Source organism: Protopterus annectens, chromosome 5.part0 (assembly GCF_019279795.1).
Source record: "Protopterus annectens isolate FY-2018-M chromosome 5.part0, PAN1.0, whole genome shotgun sequence".
Classification (NCBI taxonomy): Eukaryota; Metazoa; Chordata; order Ceratodontiformes; family Protopteridae; genus Protopterus; species Protopterus annectens.
In genome coordinates, this window is record NC_056735.1 from 1,737,201,184 (window position 1) to 1,737,219,195 (window position 18,012).

The 18,012-nt window shown below is 42.4% G+C and overlaps 1 protein-coding gene across 1 annotated transcript in view; it reads left to right on the forward strand.

Moving 5' to 3' along the window:
* The window catches only part of IGSF3 (immunoglobulin superfamily member 3), a 1,951,941-nt gene that overhangs the window by 1,115,895 nt on the left and 818,034 nt on the right, over positions 1 to 18,012 (forward strand). Inside the window, exon 4 of the mRNA XM_044071533.1 lies at positions 5,707 to 6,096. Within this exon, the coding sequence (XP_043927468.1) occupies positions 5,707 to 6,096 (390 nt within the window). The remainder of the gene's footprint in view (positions 1 to 5,706; positions 6,097 to 18,012) is intronic.

Consider the following 18,012-nt stretch of genomic DNA (forward strand, 5'->3'; position numbering starts at 1 on the left):
TGCCTCCCTCACCAGGCTGGATAAGAAGGTCATGGCCAGCTGCCTGTCAGGTGCGAGCCTCCATCAGATCACACACTCACTCATATGTCTCAACAACAAGTACTGCTATGAGAATGTCATAGTTCATGTTTGAATAAATGACCTTAGACATACCTCGCTGGACTATCTGAAGAGAGACATGACTGAGCTCACAGACTGTGTCCCAGGCAGGTATGTTCCTAGCCCTAAGCAGCATTCTACTTTCACCCAGGATGATGCCTCAATATGAACAAAAAATGATTGACTTCAACAATTGGCTTAGCTTCTGGTGTCAGTCCAAGGGGATCCAGTATCTGTCAGCCTGGGAAGATATGGTCGACAGACCACACTGCTTTGCTGGAGATGGTCTTGACCTGTCGCCTTTTGCCTTTCGGTTACTGGCAAAGGTACTTGCCTCTCCCATAATGCCTTTTTTAGACAATATCATAATAACAAAATTCCCAACATAAAACATCCACTGGAGACAAACTCAGGGTTATGCTGCCGAGTGCTCCTCCAGGCATCTTCTGCAGCTACCTCCTACTGCTCCTCTAGGCGTCAAGTATTGATTGTTCATATTTGCATTAATAATTCCAAAACCATGTTAAATACAAGATACCAGGATATTTTATCTTGAAGCATGTGTGATGGCAAACACAACTGTGCTGATATTTGACCTCTCTCAATGAGTATTTTCTAGAACTGTAAGGTGATAACTTCATTTTTTAAAGGCTTAAGCCACGCCCACTGGGAGTTGAAGGCACACACTCAAAAGAGCTGTACCGGAGGGAATGACTTAATGCTAGGAATCTAAATCAGGAACTGCACTCATTGGAAGTACTCCTTAACCTGGAAGATGCCAATGTCTGTGCAGTCAGTTATATGGTTCAAGACCACAGAGTGCACCCCAGCCATGGAAGGCTAAAATGCCATCCACACATTCAGACATCAAAATGAGCATGAAAGAGCCAAAAGCGGAGGTGTATCCATCTTCATTAAAGACAAATCCACCTCAAGATTGGTGAAACAGTACAACTCCGTAGAGCTACTCCAAGTCCAAATAACTGTAGGTTAAACCCCCTTCCATATCATTGTTAGATAAAGATGCCCCACCATGAAACACAAGAACCACTCTGCCCATGTGGACTTACTTGAGTCACTCACTATACAGCCAAACACTTTCATCATGGGTGATTTCAACTATCCTTCCATTAATTGTGAGCCATATATGAGCAAAAACATGCTTGCCCTAAGTTTTCTGGACTTTGTTAATACAAATGCTCTGGAACAGATATTCTGCACCCCCACAAGGGCCTAGAATGCCTTAGACTTAGTACTCACCAACATAGAGGGTCTCTGCACTACCCCCTGTGTGTTGCCCTCCCTGATAAATTCAGATCCTAAATCAGTCTCAATCGAAGTAACAATCATACCTGACCCCCCCCTCCAAGAGCAAAATGGAAGAAAAATGTCTTCAAAGCAAACTATAGCCTCCTAAGCAATGACATAAATAGTTTCAAACCCCCTGCTACCACTGTCAACAATGACTCCTATACAGAGGTGTACACAAATGCTCTGTATAAACACCTATACAAATCTATAGACTCTGATGTACCTAAACGGATCAAAACAAGGTCCTCACAAAAAAAAAAAAAAAAAAAAAAAAAAAACAAGCCAGCCTGATGGACATCAAGCATAAATAGGTTATACAACAAGAGGAAGAAACTGATGTCTAAGAACAGGAGGGAACTGACTCAGCAGAGGAAAGACACCCTCCACGCCTTGAACAAGCAAATTAGATAGCTTGTAAAGTCCTCAAAAGCCAATTACAAAGCTAAACTACCATCTCTAACTAAGGATAGTCACAAGGCATTCTTTAGCTATGCCAGAAATCTAAAAGGGAAGGCCCAGCTTTGTGCCAAACTAGTAGTGGATGGTAGTACTCATACTGACCATGAGGACATCGCCAACCTTCTAGCAGACAAATTTAGTGCAGACTTCACCCCCCCCCCCATGTCCCCACCAGACATACCTCAAAGCATACCTGTCACCAGGTCTCTACCTAGCATCTCCAAAGAGCAGGTCATAACTGCACTCTCCATGGCCAAAAAAACAGCCTCTGTGGGACTGTATAACATCCCAGACTGCCTGCTTAATGGTCTAAAACAGGATCTAGCGGAACCACTTGGCACTCTCTTCAACCACAGTCTAGGTACTGCTTTTGTCCCACCTGAGTGGAAAACAGCAACAGTAATTCCCTTGCACGGGGGGGGGCATCAACCGACCCTCGGAACTGTAGATCCATAAGCCTAAGCAGCCTTATCTGCAGGGCCGTGGAGAGGATCATTATGGACCTTATCAATAAAGACATAGGTAACCTTAAAACTCTTAACCCGAACCAATGTGGCCTCATTAAGGGTAGATCAAGCTTATTAAATCTGGTGAACTTCTTTAAGAATGTCACCAAAGCCCTGTATGAAGGCAAAACAGTACATACAGCCTATCTTACTTAACCAAGACTTTTGACACAATTCCCCCTCGGGTATCCTTTAGAAACTCACCCAGCTGAGAATTAACCCATATGCCACTAGATGGGTAGCCAACTGGCTCACTGACAGAATGCATACAGTCAAAGTTGGGGATTCCACATCTACCAGAAGACCACTTGCCAGTGGTGTACCACAAAGATCTTTGCTGGGCCCCCTACTGTTTGAAATCCATTTCTCAGAAGTCCAGGTGAAAATAGATGGCCTGTGGCTTACCAAATTCACCGATGACTGCAAACTGGATGCAATCATTGAGTCCCCAACGATGTTGACATACTACAAAAAGGGCTTATGCAGACAAATGATTGGTGCCAATGCCACGGACTTTAAATGGAAAAAAATGCATTGTCATCCCTTTTGGCAAAGGGGAGGTTCCTGCAAATTACAATATTAACAGTGCCTCTCCCTTAACTCAAACCCTGTGGTGAGAGATTTGGGAAGACAGGTTGATAGCAACCTTAACTTCGATCACAATGTGTCCACAGTTGTAATGAAGGCCTTCTATGTTGTACATGTCATAAGTAAGGCCATCACATCCAGAGCTAAGGATATTCTAACTCCCTTGTACTCATCCCTCATCAGACCACTAATAGAGTATAACACTCCTTTCTGTATGTAGCTCACCAGACACCTGCAGCAGCTAGAGAGACCTCAGAGGTTCCTCAACAAGAAAATTCAGGGCGTTCAACACATGACCTACATGGGCAGATGGAAGGCCCTGTCACTGTACTCTGTGTCTTATAGTTCTGAGAGGCAACTTGTGCCTGGCCTACAGAGCAGTCTCGGACCCTGCCCTAATGGGAATGCTGCACATCTGCAAGTCAAATGGGACAAGATTCACTCACTCTAGGGATCTTAACCTAGCCTGTAACATTAACAGGACATGCTGGAGAGACAGATATGTCTCTCAGAGATTACCACTCCGCTGGAACAAACTCCCAATTCACATAAAACAGAGGTCTTGCAATGACCCTAGTGAGGCATAAATTAGACAGCTGGATGGTAGACCATAAATTTACCCCGGGGTGTCACCTGTGTCCCTCTTGGATAAAGGCAGTTGTTGCTGATCATAGACTCATGCTGCACATATAGACCATACAACTTGGTCAATAAGAGAATAAGGGTGTACCATGGCTAGGCTTATAAAGGCCCTAGGGCCAATAGCCTAGTAACCTCCTATGAACCCATGAACCCTTAACCTCTATCTTTGTGAATCATCTGTCAGTAATGGAATACTGCAACAGTTATCCAAGAAAAAGACACAGTACATCTGTGTTAGATAACAGTAGATGGCCTCCTGATCACTAATGCAGTATTACATCCCTCCCTCCTTCCTCCGTTTCTGTTTTTTGTTGCCTCTCTATACCTTGTACAACTAGGGGAGGAGCAGTTTGTGGCTTCTCCAGTGTCACCTGGCTGTAGAAAATCCAGGTTTCTTATACCCATATGCCTGCTTATGTACCCTATGCCTAAGGGCTGAAGTCATACACTGGCCATGTGGTACTTGAGGAAGGTTTTGGCTTTGGTATGCTCGATGAATGTCCGTTTTCCTCTGGCAGGATAACCCATTAATATTGGAGTACTGCAACAGTAATCAGTAGGACATCTACTGTTATGGTAATTTCTTACACAACTGTACCTTGCCCCTCCCCTTGCTGCTGCTTCATTTCTGACCACTGACCAAATTCAACTGCACAGAGTTTCGATGAAATCTGAAAAGTAGTAAGACAAAAGTGCTTACTTATGGTTTTAAACATTTTTATTAAAGCTCTTTTTTGTGGACTTTTGACTGGATTTATTTCAAGTGAAAGATTTTATTTCCCTGCTGCAGTCATGGTGTGGTGGATTTTTCGTTTGTGCAGTTGACTGTGGTTATTTGTTTGTCTGCACTTATCCATTTGTTGTTTGCTTCCTTTCTTACCATCCCAGAGTCCTCATCCATCTCCAGGTCTACCTGCTCCTTTTTCCTCACTTGAATTTTTACTGTAAGGGAGCTGTGGCCAGCATGATCCTAAAGGTGTTCTGGGATGCCATGCCAACAACTACGTCTGTTGCTTGGGGGATTGTTATGACCTACCTTTGTTTCCCTGTCCCCTCCCCTGCATTCATCAGCAACATCCAAGGGCTGCCCCCTTCCGTGGATCACATCTCCCCTCAGGGAGCATTTTTGAATGCTGTTCCCTCAGATGAGGATGTGGACGCTCTTCCCTCCCTGCCAGTGCCTTGTACACCAAAGCAGCCAATTGAACACAGATCACCCGGACCGTAGTTCGAGCTTTACCTCTACAAATAAATACATACTTCACGGCACTGCCTTAAAAGTAACAAACTTGGATTGCAAAAAAGGATGAACCCAATGAATGACCCATCAGGCGGCGTCTTTATCTTTTTCAATGTGTTATGAGTATGTTTTATTTCTAACAGAAAACAGTAATACGTAAAAGTTTAGAGTTATATATTGGAACATGTAATCCTAGCAAGATGTATGGGCACCTTTTCAAAACAGCTCTGTGGTGAATCTGCCACCAGCTAAGTAGTAATTCAAGAGGAGCAGAGCTTGATAGGCAACAAAATGTCTAACAGCAGCCTCATGAAATACTCAAGGAAACACTAGCAGCCAGAGTTAGGTTGGATGGTAGAAGTCAAAAGCTGTTTGGGGCAGTTTATTTACTGTAGTGGTTATAAATGACAGCTGTTGTATAACAAAACATTATTTTTTTAATTTGCTATGTAACTATATTTACAGTTGTGCACTGCTGAATAGAGCAGAGAATCCCTTATTCATTCTGTGGTTTACATTAACTTCACATAATACCCCTGCAGTATGGTAATATAATAAGTTAACATTTATATGAGCACTGATTTTTATTGTGTGCTTCTGCAGTGTTTTTCTTTTCAAGGTGTCATTGCGGTATTAAGTCTTTAGCATGTTACTGGTGTTTTATCATATTTCAAAACATTCTACCGTTTATAATTTTAATATGGGAAAATCTTATTGTGGTGTATTATAGTTTTAGCATGAACTCTAAACAGGTTTAGTATATTTAAACTGCATCATTGAAACATTTTTTTTGCTCGTATTCAGTAGTTGTCGAAATTAAATGGTCTTGCCTTCTAATCTCATTCATGTTCTTTTATTTAGATAAGGACTTCAGTGTTCGATTAGATACTGAAAGAAGGTTATATACCGTTGGCGAGACCATGGAACTGAAGTGTATACTAGATGCTCAAAATGTAGCTGAACGTTACTTTGCTATATCATGGGCTTTCAATAGTACCCCAGTAGCCACTGTTGGACCGAATGCTGTTGCAGTCCTGAGCACAGAATTTGCCCAAAGGGAGAGCATAGGGCAGCTGAAGCTCGGAAAGGAGAACGACAGTGTTTTTGTGATGAAGATTTACCGACTTCGCCTGGAGGATAGTGGAAAGTATAATTGCAGAGTCACAGAACGAGAAAAAACTTCAACTGGAGAATTTGTTGATAGAGAGAACAGAAGACCAAAAAATGTCCCCATAACAGTCCAGCCACTGAGTAAGTAAAGATCTTTCTATACAACATGACATAAGAACAGGATCAGAGAACTTCTTTTAGAGTGGTTGAAACAGACTGATTTGTAATGAAATCTTTGTAATATAATTATTGCACTCAATTGTTTCAAACACTTTAGGGATACTGTATTTTATTATCAAATGTTTTCCATGGTGCTGACACAAGCAGATATCAATTTATGTGCCTGAAGTTTCATTTTATGTATTTTTTCTGCCTGCTATCTGACTTGCATGTCATAAGGTAAAATTCTGTAGGAAAAGGGGAAGATAGGCTAGAACTCTACAACTCATGATATTAATTCAGTTTGGTAGCAGATATTGTGACTGTTCTGGTATTAGATCTTAAGAAAGCCTGGCAAGTTTACATAAATTTACAGTAAACATAGTGTTTTACCATGCTGATATACAGTGTCAGTGGATCAACAGTTAACAGTCGCCTTTAGTTTGAGAAAAGCAGAAGGATGTGGGTTCTTTTCCCATTCCATGTGAGTGGATTGCTGGCATTGCAGTGCAGCATCGGGGGGGGGGGGGTGCTGCACTCCCGAATAGTAGCTCAGCTGGATGTAAAAATCACACAGCACCTAATGAAAGGAGTATGGCAAGTTCCCCAATTCCCTGGCCAAGTTTCCCCTGATAGTATAAAAAAATCACCTTGCATCACCCTTAGCCTAATAGGACTAACCATGTCAATGATAAATATAGATTGACAGATATTGAAATTCCTAGTAATGGCTCATAATACTAGAGTGAGACTGTAGCAGTGTAAGCTATACCCCTAGACTCGATCCAATGAGATTGAAGCATTTTTATGTTACTTTATACTTTTGAGGCCCCTTTCTCTTGATACAGTTCTTTACGAATTGGCCCAGATATACAGTGGCCATACTTTTTTTTAGAAGTCCAGTCCTTTCCACCTTGCATAAATGGAAAGCTGTCATCAAGTTACCTTTGTCTTTTGCCTGTTCTATCACTGATGGCCTTGCAATCTGAAGTTCTTTAAAAGCCAGAGTTAGTGTGTGTTATTCCAAAAGTGTCTTGGTTCTGGCTTAAGCACATGGACATCAGGCCATTTATTTTACATTAAGAAGGTGGGAATTACTTGTTGAAGGCTTATTGTGCCTGCTTATTTGAAGTGGGTTTTTTTCTGAAATTGGTGCACTTTGTTTGCTGTAGCATAGGCTAGCTCAGACCTGCTGAATCTAGCTCTGTTTGTGTAACTTGAGCATTAAACCAAACAATCTTTTTTTGGAAAGGGTTCCCCTGCACCCTAGTGGCGGGAGAGTACAGTTAGAACTCATCTGATTGAAGGTTGCTGGAACAGGGCTCAGTTTTGAGCTTTTTATTGGTTAATTGGTTAATTTGTTTAGATCAGTTTGCTCTTGTTTGCTACATAAGCAAATCCAAGTCATCTGTTGCCCTCTGCAAAACTTAAGTAGAATTTTTCACTGCATATTGCACCTTTGAACTGCATTGTTACCATATCACTGCTTATTTGAACTGTTTTTTTTTTTTTTTTTTTTTTTTTTTTTGGGTCAGACATTGTTGCACTTTGTTTGCTGTAGCATAGACTAGATTCAAACCTGCTGAATCTAGTTCTGTTTTTATAACTGAAGCACTAAATCAGACCGTCTTTTGTTGAGAGGGTTCTCCTGCACCCTAGTGGCAGGACTTTGCAGTTAGAACTCATCTGATTGAAGGTTGCTGGAACAGGGCTCAGTTTTGAGCTTTTTTATTGGTTAATTTGCTTAGTTCAGTTTGTGCTCATTTGCTACATAGCACTGCATTTGTGCATCCCGCACTACCATGCAGCAGTGGGCACCATTGGTGGTTATAGATGCAAACACTTTTGCCTGCAAATTTTCCCTTAGTACTCTTGCTGGTGCTCTGTCTGTGAGTGTCCCTCACTGACAGGTGATACAATCAGCTAAGCACCTGAGGTACTAACACAGATCCTACCCACTAGCCGTTCATATTTTTTGTCCACGTCTCCTGTCCTCTACTTTACCTGTTCCTTTCTGTCCTTTCCCTGTCTTTTGACTGCATCAACTTACCTAGCATTATGAATGGACAATTTCCCACAGTTTCTCCAGCCAGATTGGTCGACATGGGCATCCTGAGGCAATGTAGAAGTTGCCTCATGTACACTGACAACCCACATTTTCTAGTCCACACAAATTCATTATGTGAGAGATGCATCTATATCAAGAACGTAGAATCCAGGCTCTCTCACCATTCAGTCCATCTGATACTAAGCAGGTTGTCAGCATGCATACCTCACCTCCTAAACCAACAACACATAAACCTACATATGCAGACATCCTTACAAGAAACTTACATAAACATCAGAAATCTCCCATACACAACCACAAGGGCACTTCACATAATACCTCCTCTGCAGAACATATAGTACACATAATATATCACACACCAGTGTCTCACCATTCAAGCCCCCAAGGCATAACACAAAAACAAACGTCTGAGCCATAGCAACTCAACTGTGAGAAACACAGATGTCCCTCTCTCCAGATTGGATAGGGAAAAGGTCACAGTCAGCTGTCTGTCAGGTGCCAGGATCCACCACATCACACACACACTGAAGTTTCTCAACAACAAGCACTGTTATGACGCTGGCATAGTCCATGTTGGTGTGAATGACTTGAGGTGTACTTCACTGGATTTTATGAAGAAATACATGACTGAGCTCTTGGACTGTGTGTCTTAGGCAGGTATGTGCCTAGACTTAAGCAGCATTTTACTTTCGCCTGAGATGATACAGCAATACAAACAAAAAATGATGGACTTCAACAATTGGGTTAGCTTCTGGTGTCATTTAAAGGGGATCCAGTATCTGTCAACCTGGGATGACATGGTAGACGGACCTTAACGCTTTAACAGAGATGGTCTTCATCTGTCTCCCCTGGGATTTCAGTTATTGGCTAAGTCTCTATCCCCATAGTGCCTTTTTTAGTCAATGTTACAAGAACAAAATTCCAGACGTAAACATATCCATTAAAAACAACATCAGGGTTATGCTGCTAAATGCTAGGAGTCTAAACTAGAAACTGCACTCACTGGAAGCAGTCCTCACCTTGGTTTAAAGCTGTGGAGGACACCCCAGCTATACCAGGTTACATTTCCTTCTACACGTTCAGACCACACATTGAAGGCATGAGAAGTAAAGGAGGTGGTGTATCAATATTCAGTAAAGATAAATGCATGTCTAGATTGGTTAAACAACATGATTCCCTTGAATTACTTCAGGTGCAATTGACTGTAGGTAAGACCCCTCTTCAGGTCATTGCCAACTGTAGGACCCCCTCTGAGTCAGGACATCCACTCAGCCTGCTTGGATCGACTTGAGTCAATCAAGATGCAACAAAACACCTTGGTTTTGGATGACTTTAATTACCCGTCCATAGAATGAGTAAATTATGCGGGTCTATATTAGATCGGCGAAACGGCATTACAACGGATGCCATTTCACTGACACACATAGACTGAAATCTGAAAATAGCGAAGGCTCAGGTCAGAGATTTTTTATTTTTTTTTACAGGAAAAAAAAAATCGCTTGGCCTAACCCATGGCATATTGCCCTTTACCCCACTGTAGTACAATTCTGGAGTTGGTATATTTAGTTAGGAGGGGTGTGGGGGGAGGGGTGAAGCCCCCCAGTTAGTTTTGTTTGAAATTGTGTTTGGTACTAGTGATTTATTTCCCAGGGAAAGAAATCACAGTTTGCAGTTTAGTGTGGTTGGTGTTTATGTCACTGAAGATGCGTTTGATGTAATGTCTCTGAGCATTTAATATAGACCCAAATTATGCATGTTCTAACTCACTTGCCCAAAGGTTCCTGGAGTTCGTTGACTCCAGTGCGTGCCCTGGACCAGCTGGTTAACACACCCACAAGGGGCTCAAACATCCTGGACCTGGTGCTCATCAACATGGGGGACTGCTGCACCACCCCCAGTGTGTGGCCATCCCTGCTGAGATCTGACCACAAATCATTCTCGCTAGAAGTAACTGTAACGCTAGACCCCCCCCCCCTCTAAACTAAAGAAATTCTCCAAGGCCAATTACACCCTCTTACATGATGGTGTAATACCTTCATAGCCCCTTCCCACACCGATGGGACAGACACCTATGCTGAGTTATGCACCAATGCTTTATACAAGCACCTGTACAACTGTATGGACTCTGTCATACCTGATAGAACCAAAGCAAGATTTTCAAGGAAAAACAAACCTGCCTGGTGGACAACTGCAATTAATAGGTTATATATAAGAGAAAGAAATTGCTGTCAAATAGCAGAAAGGCACAGTCTCAAAACTGGAAACACTCCCCTCTCAACTTAAACAAGCAAATAAGGCTCATAGTGAAGTCCTCCAAAGCTAACTATGAATCCAAATTAGCTTCCCAAACTAAGGATAACAGCAAGGCATTCTTTAGTTACATCTGTAACCTCAAATGTAAGGCCCAGAGTTGTGCTGAACTTGTACTTAATGGTATTGCATATATATGGAACCTGTGGATATAACAATCTTGCTGGCTGATAGGTTCAGTGAAAGCTTCACTTCCCTATCCCCACCACATATACCTCAAAGCATGCCTAACACCCACCCCCTGCCTAGTATCTCCAAAGAGCAGGTCTTAAATGCCCTCTCAAAATCCAAAAACACAGCCTCAGTGGGACCAGACAACATCCCAGGCTGTGTTCTACATAAAACAAGAATAAGCATCACCACTGAGCATGCTTTTCAGTCACAGCCTAAGCACTGGCTTCATACCAGTGGAATGGAAAACAGCTACTGTCATCCCTTTGCATCCACAGACCCTGGGAACTATGGACCCATTAGCCTGACCAGCCTTGTCTGCAAGGCCATGGAACGAATAATTATGGACCTTATTCACAAAGATCTAGGAAATCTCCAAATGCTCAACCCCACCCAGTTTGGCTTTGTCAGGGGGAGATCATGCCTCTTAAACTTGATGGACTTCTTTGAGACAGTCACCAAAGCCATAGACAAGGGCATATTTGTGCGTATGGCCTACCTAGACTTATCCAAGGCCTTTCACACAATCCCCCACTCAGGCATTTTTGATACTCACCCAGCTGGCTATTAACCCATATATTGTCAAGTGGGTTGGAAACTGACTTACTGATGGAACTCATATGGTCAAAATAGGGGACTCCACCTCCACCAGCAGACCCATAACCAGTGGTGTTCCACAGGGATCTGTTCTTTGACCTCGACTATTCAGAATCTACTTCTCCAATGTACAAGTTAAAAGGACTGTGGCTGACAAAGTTTCTGATGACTGTAAACTGGGAATGATCATTGAAACCCCTAGTGATGTCAACATCCTGCAAGAAGGTCTTATGCAGACTAGTGCCAAAGTCATGGTCTTAAACTTAATGCAAAAAAGTGCATTATCATCCCTTTCAGCAAGGGTGATGTTCCCAAAAGCTACCACATCAATAGCAATACCCTAAGCACACAGGTTGACAGCAACCTTAACTTCTATCACCATGTCTCCACTGTGGTAAGAAGGGCATTTTATATTGCTCATCTCATAAGTAAGGTCATTGCGTCCAGAAAAAAAGAGGTTATAACTCCCTGTACTCTTTCTTCATCCAGCCAATAACAGAGTACAACGCTCCCTCTAGTATGTTCCTTTCCAAACACCTGCAGCAATTGGAGACACCACACAGGTTTCTTACAAAGAAAGTTCAGGGTCTTCAAGAGCCATCTTATGCATACAGACTGAAATCATTGTCTCTTTACTCTGTGTCATACAGACTGTTCAGAGGTGACTTGTGCCTTGTGTATAGAGCAGTCTCTGACTCAGCTTTAATGTTAACGCTGCACATTCATAAGTCAAATGGCACATGGGTAACTCGCTCAAAGGACCTTAACCTGGTATGTGACATCAACAGAACTTGCTGGAGAGACCGGTTTGTCTCAGAGGTTGCCCCACATTTGGAACAAGCTTCCTATTCATGTTAAACAGAGCCCCTCATTGACCCTATTTAAGTGATTTGCTTATTACTAATCTATAACTAAACTGTCCTATCATTTGAAGAAACAGTATCTGTATAGATATCTATGCAATGTTGAATTCACTTAACCATTTCATTTAACACAGTGTCCTAAAATAATAATTCAGCTGTTGACAATACGCTAAAAATATGTCTTAATAGTACTACTGAACTTGTATTCTGTAAACAGATAATAATACCCATATTGCAGGTGGATATCATATCATTATTAATCTTAGAAAAAAGGATGGAGTGACTCAGAATTTTTTTGTAAATGGTAATTAGTATGCGTCTTTTAGGTAGCATTTGTGTATAAACTGATTATAAATGTGTGCTTCCTAGGTAGCATTTGTACATAAACTAGTTCCTTTGCTGAACATAAAATATGCTTTTGGGGAGTTCAGATACATATTGGGAATTTAGTTGTCAGATACTTGTGGTTTGATTAAAAGTAACATGAATTTACTCATGCATAAAAATTGAATTAAAAAAACTCGTGTACAAAGTGAACATGGCTTCATGACTTCTTTTATTAATGTTTCTGAGTTATACCATTGTTCTGAGAACCAAGTAACCGTAATACAGGCACTTTGTTAAATAGTAAGATTAGTCAGTTTCACATTCTTTTCATTATTAAAATCATAAAATATGTTTAAAAATACTTTCCCACCCTTTAATTAGCAATGGTTAATTTTGTTGGTGCAGTTTATACTGGAACAAAATAAATTAAAACTGATTTTAAAAAAGGGACATGACAGCTGAACATGGGATGTTATGACTACTTCACAGCACGTCTGGTTCAGCTACAAATAAGGTTGCCTTCTGTGTGTAGTGATCACATCCTCTCTCTGTCTCTGTTAGGGTTTGCTGGGGTGTCAAGTTTCCTTCCACTTTCCAAATACATGTTGATGAGTGAATTGGAAATCCTTGAAACTGAAATTTAGTGTGGGGTGTGTGTGTGCATGTCATGTGATGGAATGGTATACCATCTAGGATTTATTCTCCACATTGCACCCAGTGCTTGTCAGGATACACTGTGGCTCCCCACCACCCTGAATGAGACAGTGCAGGTATCAGAGAATGAGTGAATGTTTTCTAATTACACTATTAACCTGGAGATAAGATGGCTTTACTCTGATTGTCCTGTTAATCTGGAAAACATATTTTTTTGTCCTGCCCAGCTGTCCCCCATCAGATGTATCTTGGAATCCCATGTTGATCTTCTGTCCGACATGTCCCTTTGAACCAGCACTCCTCAGTGGGTAGCAACAAGGAGAAATTCTGGGTAAATGCACCTGGGGGAGGAGAAAAGAGGTCAGGGTATCCTGATGCACAGAGGTTCACACAGCTGCAGAGGGAGTTTTCATTAAGGGAGGAGGCAATCACAACTTAGCAAAGCTCAAATTCATATGCATCACAGCACATAGCATCAGCTCATTTCAGCACCACCCCTTGCGCTGACATCTCATTACAGAACCATCACCTTCCAATCAGTAAGTGCTCCATTTCACTAGCAAAAGCCTTCAATGTCCCTCTCAGAAAAGATGAACTGACAACTGCTGCTATTTTCTGTCACCCTCCCTCAGTGCGACTTCTCTAGCATCTGAGCTATTAGTCACCTGGGTTTTGGTCAGGATTCTGTCCCTCTGTGGCACAGAGCTGAGGTTTAAAAAAGTTTGTCACATAAAGGTGAGATTACATTTAGCTTACAACCTCTGTCCCCACCAGTTATATTAGAAAACTCTTGACTAAACTTAAAGTAACTACCCTGGCTGCTGACCGGCTCCCAGCTGAATACTTACAATTGGCAGCGGATGTCATTGCTATCCCTATCGCGATCCTAATAGAGGAGAGTCACAGAAGCCCCATTCCCAGCATCTGGAAGATATCACATGGCATACCTCTCCATAAAGGTGGAAACTCTTAGGAGTTATCCAACTATAGGCCCATAGCAATCATCTCACCATTAGCCAAAATCATGGAAAAGTGTATTCATAGCCAGCTTATGCACTACCTAATCCAGAACAAACTTCTCACAACATGGCTTTAGACCCTACCATAGCACCACAATGGCATTGCTATCATTCACAGACTCCATCAACCAGAATAGGAACAATGGCAAAATCTCATCGGCTCTCTTTTTAGACCTTTCTAAAGCTTTCGATATGGTCAATCATAACGAGCTAATACTCTCTCTTCATAAGCTTTCCCTTCATAACCAAGCTGTCAACTGGTTTCAACATTACCTTCAAGGTAGAAATTAGGCAGTGATCTGGCAAAACAGAGATGCCACTCTTCTACCTGTTTCATTAGGAGTTTCACAAGGCTCCATATTAGGTCCTCTGCTGTTCTCAATCTTTGTTAGTGATCTACAGTCAGCCAACCCTGAAGCTACCTGTATACAATACACAGACGACTCCACTTTGATGTTCTTCGTGTTTCACTATTGCAGTCATTACATTTGGGTAATCCTGCTGGCAGGTTGCCCTCAGTCGGCCTGAATTCCAAAGTCCTGGGTCCTGCGTCGGCTGCTGTCGCCCCTTCCCTGATGTCAGATCATCAGAGGTATAAAAGATGTGGCCGACACCATTTTCTTTAGTCTTTCTTGTCGTGCGGTGCCCGAAGCAGAAGCAGTTCGCAAGTGTCGGTCAGCCGACTCCTGAGATTTTCGTGTTCGAGTTTCAGATCCAAAGTAAAGCTAAGTACCCCATTGGGGAAACTTTTTTCTTGCTCCAGACCGATGTCAGAAAAAGTTAATAATTGTATTTCTTGTGGAAAGCAAATACCTCATAAGGACTTTCATTCTTACTGTATTCCTTGCCTAGGCCCTGACCACGACGTTACAAGTTGTCGGTTTTGTGCTAGATTTAACCAACGCACTATTAAGCATCAGTATGATTTTGCATTAAACTATTTTGGCCGCAGATTTAATTGCAGAATGTCATTGGACAGCCATCCGACTACCGGAGTTCACAAAAAACGCAAAGAAAAAGAAAAAGATAGGCAACAGAGGCCCAAAACCGACGATGAAGCTTCTCCTAAGCCAGTCGCCGGTTCTCAGTGTGGCGCTTTCGCAGCCCCTGACACCTGCTACTTTAGAGTCGCAAGCCGCTACTGACTCACACGTGGAGTTGGCTATGCCGCTGGAAACTCAAGGTATTGGAGCCTCGGACACTATTCCCTCAGATGGGTCCGGAGCCGCTGAGCAGGCACCGGCTTCTGAGGGTGTATTCAGACCTAAACATCTATACATTAAACCGACTTCAGCTTCTAAAGCAAAGACTAAAGCACCTTCAAAGATAAAGAACCAGTCTCAAGAGCCACATGGACAGGCCTCCATGCCCAAAAAACAGATGCTCAAAATGGCCGAAGACTTGATTACCTTGATCAGGGGTTCCCATCCTCCTCCTGATAAGAGGCCTAGGCAAGAGACAGACTATGAATCTTCAGATCAGGTTTCTATTTCTTCTGATTCCTCTTCTGATCAGGAATATTCTCTTCCCCCCTATGAGGATTCTGATACTGAAGAATCTATTCCTTCAGCTTCTCCTCCTGAGGACTTTTCTTTTGGGGAAACCTTGCATACCATGAGGGAGCATTTCCACTGGGAGAGCAAAGATTTTTCAGAATAAAAAAAGAGGCTCAGGGATTTCCTCTTACTACCTCGACACAGGCCACTAGCCATTCCATCTGTGTTGGACATTGTACATGATGTTTTTTTGGAGTCTAGTCTTACCCCTGACTCCTTACCTCCAGCTCCTGTTAAGCCTGACAGATATTACAGGGTTCCTGACTCTCTCAAATTCCTTTTTAAAAACCCTGCTGCAGACACAGAAACTATTTCACTGGGTCCCAAGGGAGTTAAGGCTTCCACTGCAAAAAAAACCCTAGCCCCTCTGACAGGGATTCTAGGGCACTGGACAGATGGGGGGAAAAAAGGTATACACATCTGCTACCTTGGCTATAAGGGCCTTAAACTGTCAGTTTCATATGCTCAGATATCAGCAACATGTCATGGCATTGCTTAAACAGAAAATGTTGTTAAACTCTGAATGTGCAGAAAACAAGGAAATGCAGGATTTATTGCATGCAGCTGAACAAGTTGGAAAGCATACTTTGCAATGTGGTTTTGATTTTTTGGAAGCCTCCTGCAGGGCCGCAGTTACAGGTTCTGTAATTAGGAGGCATGCTTGGTTAAAAGAACAAAATCTGCCTGATCATGTCAAAGTTAAATTATTAGATGCACCTTTACAGCATGATACTTTGTTTGGTGTTAAGGCAGAAGAGGTGTTAAAGAAAATGGAGGACAAAGCAAAAGCTATGCAAACTGTCAAAGATTTTTTACAAGTACAGCCACCTAGGTTTAGTAGACACTGGTCAACAAAGAATTGGTCCTTTCCTGTGTCAGACAGACCTCAAAGAGGCAGGTCCAGATGCCCTAGAGGCAGATCCAAGGCACAAGGTACTTACAGGTCAAAGCAATGTTGTGCTTCTATCTCCAAAGTTTTAGAAGACAAATCACAACCATACAGGAAACAGTCCCAATGACTTCCCCCTGCCTGCACCAAGCACTTATCTCCTGGCAGCACCCTTAGGGGGAAAATTAGGACTGTTTTCTCAAAATTGGCACATCATAACCCAGGACAAGTGGGTTCTAAATATCGTGTCATAAGGCTACAAGTTCCATTTCCATACCCTGCCAAAGGCAAACGGCTGGCCAGATCTGCCAAAAAATCAATGGGCAGAGGCACAAAAACAAGTCTCATCCCTCATGGACATGGGGGCTATTCAACTAGTACCAGAGCAAGAGCAGAGACAAGGATTCTACTCATGTTCTTGGTACCCAGAAAGGACAAGGCCTGGAGGCCAATACTGGACCTATCTACTCTGAAAACATTCCTGGGTATACCAAAATTCAAGATGTTGACTTTGCAGCAGCTTCTGCCCATGAACGCTTGGCTTGTGACTTTGGACCTAAAAGAGGCATACCTGCATGTCCCAGTCAGACAAATATGCAAAAGATACCTCAGATTTAAGGCTGGCTCAATGCATTACCAATTATTTGCACTGCCCTTTGGCTTATCTACTGTGCCCACAGTCTTTACAAAGTGCCTTGCACCAGTAATTGCATTCTGCAGACAAAGAGGAATACAAATATATCCTTACTTGGACGACTGTCTAATTCAAGCAGAGAACAAGGACATTTTTCTACAACATCTGGCGTTTGTGAAAAGACTTCTAACATGTCTAGGGTACACAGTCAACGAAAAGAAATCAAAACTAGTACCCTCTCAAGAGATAATATTCCTGGGTGCAAGCTTAAATACAACTGCCCAGATGGCTTATCTCATGCCAGACAAACAAAGGCAACTGACTACCTATTTCAAAATGTTGGCAACAAAGGCCCAGTTATCTGCAAGAAAAATTCTGCAGGCCTTGGGCTTCATGGCATCCTGCATCCTACTAATTCCGTATGCAAGACTGCATATCAGGAAACTTCAGTGGTATCTAAAAAGTGTTTGGACTCAACATTGCCACAGCCTGGAAACTATGATTACTCTCATTCCCTGCCTGGAACAGGAGTTTCGATGGTGGGGAAAGGCTTGTCACCAAAACAAGAGACAGCCATTCACATTACCCCCAGCCAGGCAGACACTAACAACGGATGCATCAGATTATGCCTGGGGGGCCCACATGGCAGGAAGATGCATTCAGGGCACATGGACCTCAAACCAAATGCATCTACATATCACTCAAAAAGAGATGCTAGCTGTTCAAAATGCCCTGCCAGCCTTCAAGGACCTACTTCATCCAGGACAACTACTGATAAAGACAGACAACAGCACGGTCATGTGGTATATA